The sequence below is a fragment of the Saimiri boliviensis genome, chromosome 14 (assembly GCF_048565385.1).
Source record: "Saimiri boliviensis isolate mSaiBol1 chromosome 14, mSaiBol1.pri, whole genome shotgun sequence".
Lineage (NCBI taxonomy): Eukaryota > Metazoa > Chordata > Mammalia > Primates > Cebidae > Saimiri > Saimiri boliviensis.
Genome location: NC_133462.1, coordinates 64,772,511 through 64,792,480, shown reverse-complemented (window position 1 = coordinate 64,792,480; position 19,970 = coordinate 64,772,511). Strand labels below are relative to the sequence as shown.

The 19,970-nt window shown below is 44.2% G+C and overlaps 2 protein-coding genes across 8 annotated transcripts in view; both read right to left on the bottom strand.

The window, feature by feature from the left end:
• The window catches only part of FLVCR1 (FLVCR choline and heme transporter 1), a 39,719-nt gene extending 37,019 nt beyond the window's left edge, over nt 1-2,700 (bottom strand). Inside the window, exon 1 of the mRNA XM_003930465.4 lies at nt 1,783-2,700. Within this exon, the coding sequence (XP_003930514.2) occupies nt 1,783-2,520 (738 nt within the window). The 5' untranslated portion in view covers nt 2,521-2,700. The remainder of the gene's footprint in view (nt 1-1,782) is intronic.
• A 351-nt stretch (nt 2,701-3,051) lies between these two features.
• The window catches only part of TATDN3 (TatD DNase domain containing 3), a 59,451-nt gene continuing 42,532 nt past the window's right edge, over nt 3,052-19,970 (bottom strand). For all 7 annotated transcript variants that reach the window (XM_074385166.1, XM_074385167.1, XM_074385161.1 and 4 more), the window contains 2 exons: nt 12,001-12,128; nt 3,052-3,902 (listed from right to left, as the gene is read on the bottom strand). The gene's annotated coding sequence lies outside the window, so the exon portion shown is untranslated. The remainder of the gene's footprint in view (nt 3,903-12,000; nt 12,129-19,970) is intronic.

Genomic DNA, 19,970 nt, shown 5'->3' with positions numbered 1-19,970 from the left:
AGAGTGTTTAAATTTTATCCTACCGACAATGGAAGCCACTGCAGGACGTAAGGATGTGTCCTGAACAGATTTGCATATTGTGAAAGACCACACTGGATGAATGTGGAGAACAGAGAGAAGAGAGCAAGGGCTACAGATAGGGAGGACAGTTAGCAAGCTCTAGGTGAGAGCTGTAGGTGGCCCAAGCCAAGACCGTGGCATTAGAGATAAAGGGAAATGAGCAAGTAGAAAGCAATTTTGAGTGGTGTGTTCCCATGAGGTATCCGAGATAGTTCCCATGAGACTATCTAGCTGGCTGATATCTGTATGAGTCTGAAGCTCCTTCACTTATTCAACATAGTTTTATGGAGAGTAATAAATGCTGATGATACAATTGTGTACATTCAGACCATATGCTTATTTTCATAAAACTTACAATCTAATGGTGGGAGTAAGAGAAGAGTAATAGGTAATATATAAACATGTAAACAATAACATGAGACAGTGATGCATACTATAAGGAGAATTAAAGTAAAATAAATAATAGAGTGACTGGGCAACTCAAATGGGATCAAGAAATGCCATTGAATATTAAAATGAATTTAAACTGAGAGATGTGTGACAAGAATAATGTAATCATGGCCGGGCGTGGTGGCTCACACCTATAAGCCCAGCACTTTGGGAGGCAGAGGTGGGCAGATAGCTTGAGCTCAGGAGTGCAAGAGCAGACTGGGCAACACGGAGAAACCCCGTTTCTACCAAAAACAAACAAAACAAAAAAAAACTTTAAGAAAATAGCTTCTGTCCAAACCTGCAAATGCAACCAACTCAAGTATCAGTCATAAATTATTTTGGACATACAGACAACTAAAGTTCAATCTACTCCATCTTCTCTACTTTTAGATAAGAGAAATTACTATACAGCAATAAGCATGTGGATTCTTGTGCCTCAGCCACCTGAGTAGCTGGGATTACAGTCATGCAGCACCAGGCCCGGCTAATTTTTGTGTATTTGGTTTTGCCATGTTGGCCAGGCTGGTCTCAAACTCCTGGCGTCAAGTGATCTACCTGCCTCAGCCACCCAAAGTGCTGAGATTACATGCATGAGCCACCAACTCCAGTCCAGAACTTTTAGTTAGCTGTCATTTCTATGTCCCTTATGTGCTAGGCACTGTGCTGACCGCTAATATGTGAAAATAAAAAGGAGCTCTTCACAATGACCTCTCAAAATGGAAAAAGTCTTCCCAGAATCCAGTACCTTCCTTTCACAAAGAATACACTTGTGACAAAAATAATATCTACCCAAGTCTTGATCATTACTGCATTGACAGGTTTTCTATGCTCAGCATATACAAGCCAATACAGTTAATTATTCTTATTATTTTGAGACGGAGTCTCAGTCACCAAGCTGGAGCGTAGAGGCGCGATCTCCTCTCCGCTCACTGCAACCTCCACCTCCCAGGTTCAAGTGATGCTCCTGCCTCAGCCTCCTGAGTAGCTGGAATTACAGGTGCCTGCGACCAGGCCCGGCTAAGTGAGCCACCGCGCCCAGCCAAGTTAATTACTTTATAGGTAATTTTCAAAGCAAGATGACAAGGTGGTTTGGAAAATTCTGTCCTTACAAAGAAACGTATAACCCTTTTCAATCCAAGACTGCCTCCTATTCTGCGACTTCATCTCCTCTTTCATAGACAAACACCTCCTGGGGCAGTCAGTTCATCCACACAGGCCATAGTTCTCACGGCCTATGACTTTTTCTGGTCTTTGAAGGATCCAACTTTCACCTACCACTCCAGTCCTTACCTGATTGCCCAGCACAGCGGTGGCACAAGCTGTGGACACTTCTTTGGGCCCAAACCACACTGAGGCGATGCGGGAGGGCAAGCCCAGGATGAACACCTGGGCCACGGAGCACAGGCACTGGCCCAACATGGTGACCCAGAAGAGATGCTGCTGCACACTGCCGCACTTGATCCAGGCGCCCAGGCAGTTGAGGCCGGAGCCCAGCAGGGCGGTGAGCCGAAGGCCTCTGGTGTCCAGCAGCCAGGTAGCCGGGAAGATGAGGGGCACGTAGGCCAGCATGTACACCATGGACAGCCAGTCGATGTGCAGCAAGGTGACACCGTAGAAGCCCTCGAAGACGTTGCTGATGATGCTGTACTGGATCCACTGAAAGGCGTTCACCAGCGAGTACAGGCTGAAGATCAGGAGCACCACGAAGCGCCGCGGGGAGAGCGCCGTCCGGGGCAGCGGGGCGCCCTCGGCCCCCGGGGTCTCCGCCCCCGCGCCCGCAGGCAGCAGCCGGGCCTGGGTCTCCTCTTCCGGGGCCAGCGGAGTCTGAGGCCCGCCCACGGCTCCCGAGGCGGCGGCGAGGCTGTCGCGAGGGGCCCCATTCACCGAGAGAGAACCCGCTTTGGGCCCGTTCTGCGGCTCCAGGCTCCCCTTCCCGGCGGGCGCGCCCCTCGGCAGCGGGAGGTATCCTTTCGCGTGTGGGTGTCCGGCCGCCACCGCCGCCCCCTCCTCATCGTCTGGACGCGCCATGTCCCCGGCTCCCCGGCGCCACCTCGCGCCCCCGCCCCCCTCCCCGGCTCCGCACCCTCGGCCCACAGCCCAAGGTCTTCCCGGGCCCCACCTCCACCCCCTCGGCCCACCGCTCTTTCCCCGGTGGCGCGCGCCGCGAACCGCAATCCGCGCCGCCGCGAAAACAGATGAAGGCGTCCCAGTCCGCGCCGCGCGGCGGTCACCCCTCGTCTGGTCCCGCCCCTAGAGTCGCGTGTCCCGCTTGACGACGGTCCTCCGGCCAATCAGCGCGCACATTTGCCCGGCGCAGCAGCAAATCGGGAGGATGGAGAGGGGCTGGAGCGAACTGCCGGACTGCGGGGGCGGGAAGCGGGCGGGGAACGCCGGCTGCCGTTTTCCTGCCCGGAAGGATGGAGGACCCGGGGTCTGCCGCACCTGGGGATGGGGAGGCGGCCCGGGGTTGTGTTGCTGGAAAAAGGGTGCCTCGACTCGGACCCCAAGAGAGGGTTCTTGGGTCTACCGCAGGAAAGAATTGAACGCAAGTCACAGAGCTCCGTGGAGGAAGCAAGTTTACTGGAATCTGCTCCGTTAGAGTCTGGCATCCTCTGACTGCAGGAGAAGGAGCTCCCGCCCTTTGGTAGTCACTACTTACGGGAAACTGTGAGAAGCTGTGAGCAAACGTGGAATCTGCGGATGTGCCCACTGAAGATAGGGCTGTGGATGCACTAATGACCATTAATCCTTCAACCCAAGCCTGCGCATGGCCATAAATATTGTGTAATTATAATTGCTGGTCAGCTTAGAACGCGGCTATTTTCAGACCTTTAGCATTAACCTTATAGGTGCCCTGTGAGTGCCTGGCTACTCACTTTAACATGCAATCACTCTGGCTGTGTTTTATTAAACCAGATGCCTGGTAAGCAGTGACTCCTCTAACAAGCGGGCAGCTTGGAACTGGGAACGAGAGGGTCACCGAAACAGAATGAGGAAGACAAAGAAGTGGGCATCACCCTCGCCTCCACAAGGGCTTCCCAAGGGCGCTGTCCCCTACGCAAGCCCAGGACGAACTTTATTTGTCGCCCCAGCATCGCTGTGCGTCTCAGTGAGACCCTGGCTTTAGGGCAGACAGGACCACGTTTCATAAATTCATGCTGTCCCTGCAGAGGAATAACGCCAGAAAGGGTTCCAGCACAACTTCCCTTGTGAAGCTGGAATCCCCCAACCTCACCCTGCTGACTTGGATAAAGCACTGAGACCGGCTGTGATGGAGCAGATCCGGTTGCTCCACCTTCTCCCTCGGACCAACACGTGTAGTTAACAGTTACTGGATGGACATGCATATTCAGTTCGCTCCAGGCACCAAACTTGTGTTGAATCGTAAGTGCCAGACACTGTCTTGAAATCTGGAGAATAAAAAAATAAAAACGAGATGTCCAGAGCACAGTAGCCTTGCGTGTCTTCCTGGACTAGAGAAAATTCAGCCCAGCTGCTCCTTGGGAAGCTATGTTTGGGGGTGGGGGGGAGAGAGACCCCAAAGAATTTGTTGTTAAATTCAAACTAGGTGTATATAGTACAGGAATTCTTACCATGCATTTAATCGTAAAAAGTGCTGATATCTAGAACCCTAAGCCCCTGCACTTTGTTTTATTGCCTCTTACATTATTATTTTGGTCATGTATGAAATATATTCGGCATCTCTCGGTACAAGTGAAATGCTACATATTCTAAACTTAAGTGATAAGTGCATTATAATGTTTTCCTTGGCCAAAGTATATCAATTGCTTGTGAAGCAACATTCCTTCCCTGCTTTTCTCTCTCTCTCTCTCTCTCTCTGTCTCTCTCTCTGTCTCTCTCTCTGTCTCTCTGTCTCTCTCTCTCTCTGTCTCTCTGTCTCTCTGTCTCTGTCTCTCTGTCTCTCTCTCTCTCTCTCTCTCTCTCTCTCTCTCTCTCGGCTGACCACCAAGCCCGAATGATCTGCTCACCTATGCCTCCCAAAGTGCTGACATTACAGGGATGAGCCCTCACGCTGGCCTTTGCCTCGTTGTTTTCTCCCTGCCCGCTACATTAAGTTTGGTTGCTTTTTACTACCTCTATTTTTCAAGAATTTGTAACGTACTATGTTCGAGCACCTAGCACATAGTAGGTGTTCAATAAATATTTACTGTGTGTATTTTAAATAATTACTTGCTTTGTAAAGAAGTCTATTTCTTCTCTCCGCCCAACAGCCGCCGCACTGCCGTCACGGACACCAGCCTTGTGTCCCCATCTAGCCGGCCAGGGTCACTAAGCTCCTGGGCAGAATCAGCTCTCAGGGAGAGTGCACACAGGAATGTATGGATGACACAAGCCACTCCATCATCCGCCCAGTAAAAGGCCCCGTGCTCAAGGGCTATGTAATCACCCGTTGGAGCCTGAGCCAGAGGCCCGGAGATGGCACCGAGCTTGGCTGCTCACTGAGTCTTGGATGTTGGGTTCCACCACTGGGTCCGTAAGAATGGTATGCCACGATCCGCTCCTTTATTTTATTTTTTGCCAGCCACACGGAAATTAAGATACACGTTTAAATAAAGTGTTTGTGTTCCAAATTAAAAAGCAAGAAATAGAGAGAGGTAGGAAGGAAATCTATTTCTTTGATTATTATTATTATTATTATTTTATTTTTGACACGAAGTTTTGCTCTTGTCACCCAGGCTGGGGTGCAGTGGTGCAATCTCAGCTCACTGCAGCCTGCGACACCTGGGTTCAAGAGGGTCTCCCTCCTCAGCTTCCCAAGTAGCTTACAGGCACCTACCACAACATGAAATCTATTTATTAAAAAAAAAAAAAAAAAAAAAAAAAAATCTTGCAGACTTCCAGGAGAAGGAAGGTTGAGAGGGAGGGAGGGAGGGAGGGAGATCTATTTCTTAAAATAAAAAAGAAAAATAAAAAAATCTTGCAAACTTCCAGAAGGAAGGAAGGAAATCTATTTCTAAAAAAAAAAAAAAAAAAAAAAAAAATTGCATTCTTTGCAAAACACAGGACTTAAAAAAAAAGAAAGAAAGAAAACAAAAGAAAAAAATTCTTGCAAACTTCAAGAAAGAGTTTCTGTTCCAAATTTTTTAAAAAGAAAGAAATCTATTTCTTTAAAAAAGAAAATCTTGCAAACGTCCCTGACAAACATGGTTTTCTAAACATTGGAGGTTATTCTAGATCACTGAGGGGTGTTCTCTGAATGAGGAAAAAAAGTAAGTGTGGAATCCAAATTGGGCCTTAGTCAAAAACTTTATTTTATGAATTTCTAAAAAAATGAACTAATTGCATTGCTTACTATTCAGCATAAAGCTGGACACAGTGGCTTATGCCTGTAATCCTCGTATTTTGGGGGAGGCTGAAACAGAGGATGACCTGAGCCCGGGAATTTGAGTCTGGCCTGGGCAACATAGGGACACCTTGTCTCTAAAAATAAATAATATTCAGCACTATTATTCAATATTCACAGGCATTTTTCTGTACTTTCATGTACCATGAAACCTACATAGCTCACACACACACAAAAAGCTATTTGGAAAGGGAATCCAGTGGGTTAAATTTTAAATGACCTTTCTTTGTTTGCCCCAACCATACCTCTGTTCCAGATGTCCACAGTAAACATCCAGGTATCTGCAAACTTTCCACCCCTTCCTGAAACCAGAGACTGAAATGTTATATTAGATCCAATTTCCCTATTATCCAGTGGGTGCTAGACATCATCTTCTGCCATATCTAATAGATAACTCTTCTCTGCACTAGGGAGCTTCCTGAACATACTACTACAGGGAGGCCATTTTTTCTGTTTAGGCTCCTTCTGTTTAGAGATCATTTGTCTTTTCTATGTCCTCAGCAAGAAGGATTGGGTTGAAAATTCCCTGGGTGTCCTGGACAGCCAGTCAGCTCATAATTTTCCCAGATATTTTTATGAGCTGGCTGGCCCCTATTCCATTCTGTCTCTCTCTCTGTGTTGCTCAGGCTGGTCTTGAACTCATGGCCTCAAGCAATCCTCCTGCCTCAACCTCCCCCCAAATGCTAGGGTTACAGGCATAAACCACTGTGCCCAGCCATCTGTCCTACTCTCGTATCCACCTTTATCATGTGCTTTCTCTGCACATATATCTGACACTACCACCACTTCCCTGGAATGTACCACCAAGGGGGTCTAGAGTATTTGGCAAGGGCATCAGAGCTACAACAAGCTACCTGGGTTTGAATACCCTGCTTCAGCACTCATTGGCTATGTGACCTTGGACAAGTTACTTAGCTGTTCAGTAATAGGATTATAAGATCCTGCTTTGTAGGATTATTATGAGGATTAAATGATTGAACAATGCCTGGCACATGTTAGACTTGTCATGTGTTCAGGCTCTAGAACCAAGTGGCCTAGGTTCAAACCCTAGCTCTTTCACTTACTAGCTGTACAGCCTTGGATTAGTTATTGCATGTATGTGTACCTGTAAAATGAGGACAATATTCTTCACAAAATTGTTATGATCAATAAATGGCTAGTAAATATAAAGCACTTAAATGGTGCCTGACCTCTGATTCACACCAGTACTCAGTAAACCCACCCATCTCCTTTATTACCAACTCATATCTTTGTGTTTCTCATAATCATATCTCCTTCTTATTGTGGTATCTTAGATTAGACCCCATCTGTTTCCCATCTATTTAAATCTGCTTGGATTCTCCTGTTGTTTTTGTTTTTAAGACAGAATCTCACTCTGTTGCCCAAGCTAGAGTGCAGTGGCGCAATCTCCGCTCACTGCAACTTCCATCTTCCAGGTTCAAGCCCTGCCTCAGCCTCCAGAGTAGCTAGGATTATAGGCATGCTCCACCACACCTGGCTAATTTTTTATATTCTTAGTAGAGATGGGGTTTCTTGAACTCCTTACTTCAGGTGATCCACCCACCTCCACCTCCCAAAGTGCTGGAATTACAGGCTTGAACCACCATGCCCGGCCATATCCTCCTGTTGTTACTCCAAACTGTTTCAGATCAAATTTCTGACTATAGGGTCCATCGCTGCAGTGTGCTTTCAGGACTGCCCCTAAAGGGTGGCACACCATGGCATATCATAGCTACCTTTTGTCTAACAAGAGGTAAGTTTCTTACCACTGGAGGTGATAAATAGTTGGAAGGACTACCATGTGACATATCTATACAGCAATTAGATGATTTTTTATATCAGAGGGTGTGTTGTGGATAGGATTTATAAATTCTGTGAAAAAAAATTGAGCTATGTAATATGTAATTTTTTCCCTCCCCTTAGATCTAATTTTTCTTCTGACTTTAAGTTGCTATGATTTATGAAAAGCAAAATAAGCTATTTCTACTGAGAGCATTAGACACAATTACTATGCCTACCTATGCCTTCTTCCCAGGAAGAAGGAAAAAGGTCCAGAAGTAAAGAACAGAGTAAGAAAAAGTAAAAACTCATCAGTATCTCTTTGTAGTGGCATTCTAAGTTCTTAATCTTGTCTTCCTTCTCTGACTTCAGTGGTAGATACTTATTAACCAGTTTAAACATGAGTCACAATTTGTATCAAATGTTTGGATGTATAACATAAAATGAACCTTAACCTCTGTCAAAAAAGATACTACTGGGAGCATCATTTGGCTAGGAGTCAAGCTGAGATTGAGCTACTTTATAGGTGTGGAATGCCAAGTCAGAGAGATTTGAATAAGTAACAGTTCAGCAATATGAGGTCTGGACAGTATCCAGGAGCCAAGGTCCAAAATGCTAATAGGAGTGATGTAGCTGTCCCTGAACAAAGGTTTCCTATAGTTTAAGAGCCTCAGAGGTTAAGATGCAAACCAGAACAATGCTATTGGAACGTGCAATCCATGATGTTTCATGGGGAGGTGGATAGATCTGGGCAGCCTTGCCTTCAGTTTACTCCTGCTAGCAACAGACTTTGTCTATCTGAGCCTCAGAGGCCATATGGTTCTATTCTGTGAAAACATGAAGTTGGAAATGAAGGAGTGGAGGAGAAGGCTGGAAAGCAGAATCCTCCCACACGTATTCCCCAGTCCATTGAGACATTTTATTTACATATATGTATTCCTAAAAGAAAGAGTCCCAGGATTTTTTCTCCTGTGTGTTTTTGTCTTGTTTCCTCTTGGTCCATGATGCCAGCTGAGGTCATCAACACAGTGAAAACAAACTGGTGAGATGGGAACAAATTATTTTGTCACTTTTCTAAATCTTCTTTTTTTTTGAGACCGAATCTTGCTCTGTTGCCCAGGCTGGAGTGCAGTGGTGCAATCTCCGCTCACAGCTACCTCTGCCTCCTGGGTTCAAACGATTCTCCTGCCTCAGCCTCCCAAGTAGCTGAGACTATAGGTGCCCACCACCATGCCTGGCTAATTTTTGTATTTTTAGTAGAGATGGGGTTTTACCATGCTGGCCAGGCTGGTCTTGAACTCCTGACCTCACGTGATCCCTCCACCTCGGCTCCCAAAGTGCTGGGATTACAGGTGTGAGCCACTGCACCGAGCCCATTTTTCTACATCTTTTAATTGCATATCAAATCTGGAGCTGATTGCTCCACACTTGTTTAACCTGCCTATGAGGTTCATGACAATTTTCGCAGCTCTGTGACCATCAGTGACGTTGAATTCACCAATATAACCATGTTCATCATCACAGTTAGAAACCGAACAATGACTTTGGAGCATGACCTAATAAGAACACCGCATTTGGGTTTCTTTTTCGAATTCATGCACACCATTATGGTGGCACAGAAAGATGATGAAAACTATTTGTACATTTTTGTGTAGAGGTACTAGAGATTCAATTCTGCAACGGCAGAGCTTCCTGCCCTAAAACATCTCCAAGGATTTGCTAAGGCAGATCCTGCCTTTCGTGTCTGGCTTAAAATTTACCTATTGCATGATTTAAATGTAACCAGGCCGGGCGCGGTGGCTCAAGCCTGTAATCCCAGCACTTTGGGAGGCCGAGGCGGGTGGATCACGAGGTCGAGAGATCGAGACCATCCTGGTCAACGTGGTGAAACCCCGTCTCTACTAAAAATACAAAAAATTAGGTGGGCATGGTGGTGCATGCCTGTAATCCCAGCTACTCAGGAGGCTGAGGCAGGAGAATTGCCTGAACCCGGGAGGCGGAGGTTGCGGTGAGCCGAGATTGTGCCATTGCACTCCAGCCTGGGTAACAAGAGCGACACTCTGTCTCAAAAAAAAAAAAAATGTAACCAATGTCAAATCATAACTAAATTTTCCATGTTACATCTGCTTATTCCTTTAGGCATGATTTAATTTATCACATTAGCTAGTTGACACATTGGTTTTAAATATAATGAGATTTAGGCTGGGTGAGGTGACTCAGGCTTGTAATCCCAGCACTTTGGGAGGCCGTGGCTGGTGTATCACCTGAGGTCAGGAGTTCGAGACCAGCCTGAACCAACATGGTGAAACCCCATCTCCACTAAAAATACAAAATTAGCTGGCCAGTACTAGCAATTTTAAAACTCTCACCTTCTTTTACAGTTTTTTTAAAAAGTATGTATTTTTTTAAAATTATACTTTAAGTTCTGGGATACGTGTACAGAGTGTGCAGGTTTGTTACACAGGTATACACGTGTCATGGTGGTTTGCTGCACCCATCAACCCGTCATCTATGTTAGGTATTTCTCCTAATGCTATCCCTCCTCTAGCTCCCCACCCCTCAGGAGGCCCCGGTGTGTGACGTTTGCCCTTTCACAATTTTTAATTGCTTAATTTGAATTGATTGAAATGTACTATCTCTCTTCATTCCCACCAGAATTAATTCAGGTTTTTTGAGCCTAAAGGCTTAATTTGGGGATGGGGGTGTTATTTAAGAAACAAACATCTTTAACTTGTGGCCATAATGCAAACAAAAATCAATAAATAAAAAGAAAAAAAAGAAACTAACATCAAATTTAAAATTTAAAATGAGACCAGGTGTGGTGGCTCATGCCTGTAATCCCAGCACTTTGGGAGGTCAAGGCAGGTGCATCAGTTGAGCTCAGGAGTTCAAGACCAGCCTGGGCAACATGGCGAAACCCCTTCTCTACCAAAAAAATACATAATTTATCTGGGCATGGTGGCACATGCCTGTAGTCCCAGCTACCTGAGAGGCTGAGGTGCGAGGATTGCTTGAGCCCAGGAGGTCAAGGCTGCAATGAGATGAGATTGCACCACTCTAGCTTAGGCAACAGAGTGAGGCCTTGTCAAGAGAGAGAGAGAGAGAGAGAGAAAGAGAGAAAGAGAGAGAGAGAAGCCTTCAGAGACCCTGAAGGGTAAGCCATATTAACCTCATGGTAAATTGGCCTCTGCTCACCCCTCCCACACCTATAGCAACTAATATCTTCATTTCCAGATTTTCTCTGAAAAAAACTGCAACTGCCTCACATGTTTTCTCTTGATTCTCTACTTTGGAACTCACTTACTGAAACTCTGATGAAAGAATTGGGCCAACAAAAATGGACCTCCAGTCTTCCTTCCCAGCCCTGGCCAATTCAGAGCATCTACGACAGAGGAGTCTCAACGGTTTGTATGCTTAGAGCTGAGAGACCAAATAGCTGTAATTAGAGGAAATGCCATATGGACACAGGCCACAAGCCCCTGTAAACCAAAAATGAAATATTCTAAGCCCCAACATAGTCCATGGATTAAACCTCCCACCTCAGCCTCCCAAATAGCCGGGATTACAGGCACATGCAATCATGCCCCGCAACTTTTTGTATTTTTGGTAGAGACAGGGTTTCACCCTGTTGGCCAAGCTAGTCTCAAACTCCTTACCTCAAGTGATCTGCCTCCCTCGGCCTCCGAAAGTGCTAGCATTACAAGCGTGAGCCCCTGTGACGGGCCTCTAACGCTATTTCTGAAGTTTTTTTTCTTCTCTGCTTTTCTGAAGCCCCTTCGTCCATCTCTTGTTGCCTTACGGTACCGTCACCCTGGCTGGGCCTGATTGTTCTTTCATCAGTTTTTTTCTTTGTTTCTTTAGCCTACATATGCTCTTCTACCTGGGTTATAAAAATGTGAAGTACATCCTAGTTCCATGCTGGGCCTTATTATTAACAAGAACTTTCCTGAATCTCTCAAGATATAGTGAAAGCATGCATACATAAACTATATTGAACTAAACTGTATTTCCTAAAAATAAATAAATGTGTTGGCTGGGAGCGGTGGCTCAGGCCTGTAATCCCAGCGCTTTGGGAGACCGAGGTAGGAGGATGGCTTGAGCTCAGGAGACCAGCCTGGGTAACACAGTGAGTCCTTGTCTTTTAAAAAAATACAAAAATTAGCCGGGTGTGGTGGCTCAAGCTTATTCTTCCAGCTACTTGAGAGGCTGAGGTGGGGGGATGGCTTGAGCCCTGGAGGCGGAGGTTACAATGAGCCAAGATCACGCCATTGCACTCTAACCTGGCAACAGAGCAAGACCTTGCCACCAAAAAATAAAAATAAAATAACATAAAATAAAAGTGTTTTAAAAAATGTATTGCCCACCTTTGAAGGCAGCGATGGCACTATAAATGATGTGTAATTTCTTGAGTCAGCTTCTTTCTTGAGTTCCTCTTCCATGTAGTGAGTTAGTCAGTTAGATAGCTTTTCCCTGCCCCTACTTCCAGAGTGACCTGAAGATTTAAAAAAAACAAACAAACAAAAAAACTGGAGACATCCTCTTCTTAGAAAAGAAACGCATGAATAAAATAACTCCCCATGTAGCCTGGGCAACATGGCAAAATCCCATCTCTACAAAAAATTTAAAAATTAGCTAGTGTGGTGGTGAACGCCTACAGTCCCAGCAACTCAGGAGGCAGACATGAGAGGGTCACCTGAGCCCCAGAGGTCGACGTTGCAGCGAGCCTTGATCACACCACTGCACTCTAGCCTGTCTCATGGAGTGAGGTCCTATCTCGAAAAGCAAAACAGGCCAGGCACGGTGACTCATGCCTGTAATCCCAGCACTTTAGGAGGCCGAGGTGGGCAGATCACCTGAGGTCAGGAGTTCCAGACCAGCCTGACCAACATGGTGAAACCCCTTTTCTACTAAAAATAGAAAATTAGCCTGGCATGGTGGCTCATGCCTGTAATGCCCCTCAGGAGGCTGAGGCAGGAGAATCACTTGAACCCGAGAGGTTGAGGTTGCAGTAAGCCGAGATCATTCCATTGCACTCCAGCCTGGGTGACAAGAATGAAACTTCATCTCAAAAAACAAAACAAAACAAAAACAAACAACAACAAATTCCCCATGTAAAATATAAAGTTTTAATAAAACCGATAAAGTAGCTACCACTTACTGAGTACCTACAATGAATCTTTAGATTAGAACTCTTCTTCATGGGGCCAAGGAGCCATTTGTCCCCAGTAACCACAACGGCACCAAGCAGAATATGTGCTCAAAATGTATCAGAACATGTAATAAATTGATGCCAGGCACAATGCAAAAAGCTTTACATGCATTCCTAATTTAATCTCAACTCCTTCCTCATCACTTACCACACATACACACAGCTTGGTGATAGCAGTAACCTTAGCCCCATTTTACAGATCATGAAACTGATACTATGAGGGTTGGATGGCTGGGCCTGGTGATGCACACCTGTAATCCTAGCACTTTGGGAGGCCAAGGCAGGGGAATCACTTGAGCTCAGGAGTTCAAGACCAGCGTGGCTGACATAACGAAACTGTGATTGCACCACTGCTCTCCAGCCTGGGTGACAGAGTAAGACCCTGTCTCCAAAATAAAAATTTTTTTAAAAGAGGGTTGAGTGATTTATATTTATCCAAGGACACCTGGTTATTAAGTAAATGATTTCTCTGACTCCAGAATCTCTCTTGACCAGGCTTCTATGAATAGAACAAAGTTGGAATAGCACTGATCAGAATATTCCATCACCAAGGTAGCATCCCAGTGGGCTAATCCACGCCAGTGGACTTGAAACACACTTTCGGTTGCTGTATGTTAAAGGTAATTTATAACAATATGCTTGTGGAAATAGTAATATATTTTATCATGCAGTCCTCATTACTATGATAGTTATGATCTATAAAGATACCAAAAACCTTAAATTACCAAACACTGAACCATTCCTCCTAGAAAGAATACAGCTGGCCAACTTACAATAGTTTGACATACAATTGTTCGACTTTACAATGGCACAAAAGCAATATGCATTCAGTAGAAACCGTACTTTTCATCTTTTTCCCAGGCTAGTGCAACTGGTGCTATTTAGGGTAACAAATATATTTTAAGGAGTGGCCAAATTTGCAAATATTTAATCCATGAGTAATGAAGGTCTACTGTATATACATGTTTAGTATTTTCAAAGCCTGAGCTAGGCAGAGTTGCTCATGCCTATAATCCCAGCACTTTGAGAGGCTGAGGCAGAAGGATCACTTGGGCCTAGGAGTTCAAGACCAGCCTGGACAACGTGGTAAACCCTGTCTCTACAAAGATTAGCTAGGCATGGTGGTGTGTGCCTGTAGTGCCAGCTATTTGGAAGGCTGAGGTGGGGGTTCATTTGAGCCCGAGAGGTTGAGGCTGCAGTGGACTGTAATCAAGTCACTCACTGTACTCTAGCCTGGGTGACAGAGTGAGACCTTGTCTCAAAAAAAACAGAAAAAAAAAAAGTTTCAAAGCCCTTTTCAGTCTAATGCTCTCCCAACGGAGCTATTTTGGGCAGTTCTTCAAAGCTGCTTTCAAAGTCGTGAGTTGAACATATTACTTATCTCCATGTAAGAGATTGCAAAATGGATGAATTAGCAGTTGAAACTGTCCTGTTCCTATGTCACTTACAGGACCAGCTTCACAGGCATGAGACCCAGTCACATAGGGCCCTTTGCTCAGAGGGTCTCACAATTGGCTGAAAGTTTTACTGACATCACCTTGAAAGTCTGAATTGTTTGTTAATAAAGCATCCAGCATTTTTATTTTCACTGGACCCTACAAATTATGTAGCCAATTCTAGTCAAACAGCAAGTAAACAAGATTAGTAATTGGGGAGAAAAGAAATTTTATCAAATTGAACAAAACTTTTTTCAAAGTGCTTATTTAATATGATAAAGTTACCACTTAATGAGGGTTGGTCGTATTAAGCTCTTGATATTTATTAGCTCATTTCATCCTTAGGACACTGTGAGTTGGATATTATTTTCATTTAACACGTGAGGAAACTGAGGCCCAGAGAAGGTAAGTAACTTAAACAAGGTCATATAGTTAGGAGGCAGCATAGGTAAATATTAATCAAATCTTTTTTACTTAATAAATGTGCTTTTAGCACTAGACTCTATTACTGTGTCTATTTTGTTTTATTTAGCTCCAGTTGTAATAAGAGTTTGAATTTTGTTATCTTCATGGTGAGCTTTGAACTAAGACATCTATGTTTTATTTGCAGTTCAACTATAAAATGGGCTTTTAACAAAATATAAATTAACTCAGGCTGGGGGTGGTGGCTTACGACTGTAATTCCAGCACTTTGGGAGGCTGAGGCAGGCAGATCACTTGAGGTCAGGAGTTTGAGGCCAGCCTGGCCAACATGGTGAAACATCCCCCAACAATCTCTACTAAAAATACAAAAAAATTAGCCAGGCATGGTGGCGCACACTTGTAGTCCCAGCTACTCAGGAGGCTAAGGCACGAGAATCGCTTGAACTTAGGAGGCGAAGGTTGCAGCGAGCCGAGATCAAGCCACTGCACTCCAGCCTGCATGACAGAGCGAGACTCCATTTCAAAACTAACAAACAAAAACAGGCAATTGACAAACTAACCTTTTTATTATTTTATTTATTTATTTATTTATTTTGAGACAAAGTCTCACTCTTGTTACCTAAACTGGAGTGCAGTGGTGTGATCTCAGCTCACTGCAACCTCAGCCTCCTGGATTCAAGCAATTCTCATGCCTCAGCCTCCCAAGTAGCTGGGATTGCAGGCCCATGCCACCACACCCAGATAATTTTTGTATTTTTAGTAGAAATGGGGTTTCACCATGTTGGCCAGGTTGGTCTCAAACTCCGGACTTCAAGTGATCTGCCCGCCTTGGCCTCCCAAAGTGCTGGGATTACAGGCGTGAGCCACCTCTCCCAGCCTTCATTCTTTTACTGGTCTCTTCCATGACGCTGAACTCAAATTCCAGACATTAGCGTAAAAGCTATGGTTCTAAGTTCAATGATTTCCCAAGGGAAACAGGAAACAAAAAGATAAAATGGGGAAGCTGCACATGCTGGAGATGGAAAACTTAAACTGCAGTTCAGTAAAAAAAAACATTTCATCACATATTCTTTGCCTTTAAAAATAAGTTTATCTTATCCTGTTTAAATTCCCAGAAACAACGCCAGGCGCAGTGATTCACGCCTGTAATCCCAGCACTTTAGGAGGATGAGGCGGGTGGATCACCTGAAGTCAGAAGTTCGAGACCAGCCTGGCCAACATGGGAAAATCCCATCTCTACTAAAAATACAAAATTAGCCAGGCATGGTGGCACATGCCTGTAGTCCCAGCTACTTGGGAGGCTGAGGCAGAATTGCTGAACCCAGGAGGCAGAGGTTGCAGTGATTGGAGATCACTCTTGCACTCCAGCGTGGGTGACAAGAGCAAAACTCTGTCTCAGAAACAAGCAAGCAAAAGATTTCTAGAAACGAATGTAGGAGTGTTAGGTTCTCCCTGACATACTGGATTAGAGAGAAATATCTTTTCTTGTTTCTACTAGTCCTTAAATTGGGGTGCAGACCTCAGCTCAACTCTTAGCCTGAGGCAGAGTTCTCAAGTGATATACACTTGGATCAGCCAGTCCACTACTGGGCATGAGAATAAATGTCATTGTATGCTGCTGAGTTTTGCAGCATCATTCTGGCAATAACCGCCTAAGACAATTCTTTGCCATCTTTCAGAAACTCTCAGTCTTCCATGTGGGTCTGGAAAGGAGGAAGGGAACAAAACGTTTGGCATTCTCTCCTAAAGCATTTCCATTTTCTACAGGTGTAAATGCTTGTTAGGTTTAAGTGTTAGGCAGAGAGCTTTGAAAAGATACCTCTTCTTTGCTTATTTAGGAATGAAAAATTGATGGCTCTGGTAGCTTTCCTAAAAGAACGTATGTTTGCATGGTTTTCGTCACTTCAATGTGTTTCAAAGTGTTATTATACAAATAAAGTGAAAACAATCTAAAGTCTAGCAATAAAAAGAATAATTAATGTCAGCCTTGGTGGCTCACACCTGTAATCCCAGCACTTTGGAAACCTGAGGTGGGTAGATTGCTTGAACTCAGGAGTTTCAGCCCAGGCTGGGCAACATGGTGAAACCCTGTCTCCACCAAATATACAAAAAAAAATTAGCTGGGCATGGTGATGCATGCCTGTGGTGGTCCCAGCCACTCCAGACACTGAGGTTTGGAGGATCACTTGAGCCCAGGAGGCAGAGGTTGCAGTGACCCAAGATGATGCCACTGGATTCTGTCTGGGTGACAAAATGAGACCCCCATCTCAAAAGAAACAAAGAAGAAGAAAAGGTGGGGCCAGGCACAGTGGCTTATGCCTGTAATCCTAGCACTTTGTGAGGCTCAGGTGGGTAGATCACGAGGTCAGGAGTTCAAGACCAGCCTGGCCAAGATGGTGAAACCCCACCTCTACTAAAAATACAAAAAAATAGCCTCACGTGGTGGCAGGTGCCTGTAATCCCAGCTACTTGGGAAGCTGAGGCAGAGAATTGCTTGAACCCAGGAGGCGGAGGTTGCAGTGAGCCAAGATGGCGCCACTGCACTCCAGCCTGAATGACTGAGTGAGACTCTGTCTCAAAAAGAAAGAAAGAAAGAAAGGAAAGAAAGAAAGAAAGAAAAGAAAGAAAGAAAGAAAAAGAAAGAAAGAAAGGTGGTATCTCCCATGTCAAAATAATTTAAAAGACCGAGTGCAGTGGCTCACACCGGTAATCCCAGCACTTTGGGAGGCCAAGGCAGGTGGACCATGAGGTTAAGAGATCGAGACCATCCTGGCCAACGTGGTGAAACCCCATCTCTACTAAAAATACAAAATTAGCTGGGTGTGGTGGTGTGCACCTGTAGTCCCAGCTACTCGGGAGGCTGAGGCAGGAGAATCACTTGAACATGGGAGGCAAAGGTTGCAGTCAGCCAAGATGGCGCCACTGCACTCCAGCCTGGTGACAGAGCAAGCCTCTGCCTCAAAAAAACAAAAACAAAAACAAAAGAATTTAAAATTAAAATTAAATTTAAAAAAAGAAAAAAACTAAATCCACATGTTAAGACTATTACATTATCAAATATTACATTTTTGTTACTAATGACCCATGTAAATACATGAAATATTCTCACAATAACAACATTAAAGTGAAAGAAAATCAAGACTTATAAGTAATATACTTTCTTATTCATTCAAATATTTATCAGCCACGTAATATTCATTAGGCAATGTGCTAGGTACTCAGCCAAATTTTATGTTAAGAGCTTTATTGAGTGGTCATTGGCATACAATAAACTGCCCATGTTTAAAATGTACAGTTTGATGTTTTTGACATATGCATACACCCAGGAAATCTTCACCACAATTAAGATAATAAACATATCCATCAGCCCCAAAAGTTTATTCATATCTCTTGTAATCCCTGCCTATTACCCTTGCTCCCTGCCTTTCCCCATTCCCAAGCAACCATTGATTTTCATTTGTCACTGTAGGGGACTTCACACTTCCTAGCTTTTTAAATTTAATTTTATTTTTTTTTCTGACACAGGGACTTGCTCTGTTGCCCAAGCTGGAGTGCAGTTTTGTGATCACAGCTCACTGCAAACTCCACCTCCGGGGCTCAAGCCATCCTCCCACCTCAGCCTGTTGAGTAGCTGCGATTATAGGCAGGTGCCACCACACCTAAGTTCTTGAATTTTTTTCATAGAGACAAGGTCTCATTATGTTGCTCAGGCTGGTCTTGAACTCCGGAGCTCAAGCAGTCCTCCTTCCTCAGCTTTCCAAAGTGCTGGGATTATAGGCATGTGTGACCAGGCCCAGCCGAGTATTTCCTAGAGTTTTATATGCATGGAATCATACACTATACATTCTCATTTGGCTGGTTTTTTTTTTTTCCTCAGCATAGTTATTTTGAGATTCAGCCATGTCATTGTGTTTATCAACAATATGTGAACATTGCTCAAATATATATGCTGATGAATTAACATTTCAGGTAAAAGGAATATATCTATATTATATAAATATATTATATACATATATATATATATAAATATATTTTATAACTCAATGTCTATTGTGTACATATACCACAATTTATTTGTTTATTCTGCTGGTGATGGACGTTTGGGTTGTTAGAACTTTTCAGCTCATAAAAATAAAGCTGTGGGCTGGACCTGGTGGCTCTGCTCACACCTGTAATCTCAGCACTCTGGGAGCCAAGGCAGGAGGATCCCTTGAGCCCCAGGAGTTCAAGACCAGCCTTAGAACATAATGAGACCTCATCTCTACAAAAAATAAAAACAAAAATAGCCAGATGCTGTGGCTTGCACCTGTAGTCCTAGCTACTCAGGAGGTTAAGGTGGGAAAGTGGCTTGAGCCTGAGAGGTCGAGGGTGCAGTGAGCCATGGTCTCGTCATTTCACTCTTGTCTGTGTCAAAAATAAATAAATAAAACTAAAGCCGTGTAAAAAAAAATTTTAAGATGTGATAAACATTTATGTGTTAGTTTTCATATGTACAGATACATTTCTTTATGCATGTATGTGGAGAATTTCATTTCTCTGGGGTAAATATCTAGAAATGGGTCATGTGATAGGAATATGTTTAACTTTTTAAGAAGCTGCATGATTATTTTCCAAAGATATCGTACAACTTTACATTCTCACTAGGAGCATATGAGAGTTCCAGTTCCTTCATATCTTTGCTAACACCTGGTTTGGTCAGTCTTTTTCATTTCAGCCAGTCTAGTGATATGTAGTGGTACCTCACTGTAGTATTTATTTACACTTTCCTAGTGACTGATGATGCTGTTTTTTTGTTTTTTTTTTTTTTTTTTTTGGAGACAAAATCTTGTTATGTCACCCACGCTAGAGTGCAGTGGCACGATTTTGGCTCACTTTAACCTCTGCTTCCCAGGTTCAAACTATTCTGCTGCCTCAACCTCTTGAGTAGCTGGTATTAAAAGCACACACCACCATGCCCAGTTATTTTGTTGTTGTTGCATTTTTAGTAAAGATGAGTTTTTGCCATGTTGGCCAGGCTGGTCTCAAAACTCCTGACCTCAGGTGACCCACCTGCCTCAGCCTCCCAAAGTGCTGGGATTACAGGTGTGAGCCACTATGCCCAGCCCCATTTCTTTGTCTGCTGGCTTCTGTTATTGCTTGTTGAAGAGTCAGCTGTTGGTCCAATTGTCCCTCCTTTTATTCTCTGGTTGCTTTTAAGATTTTCTTTTAAGTTTACTGTAATCTCAGAGTGGGCTTTTTAAAAATATCCTGACTGGCATTGTTTGAG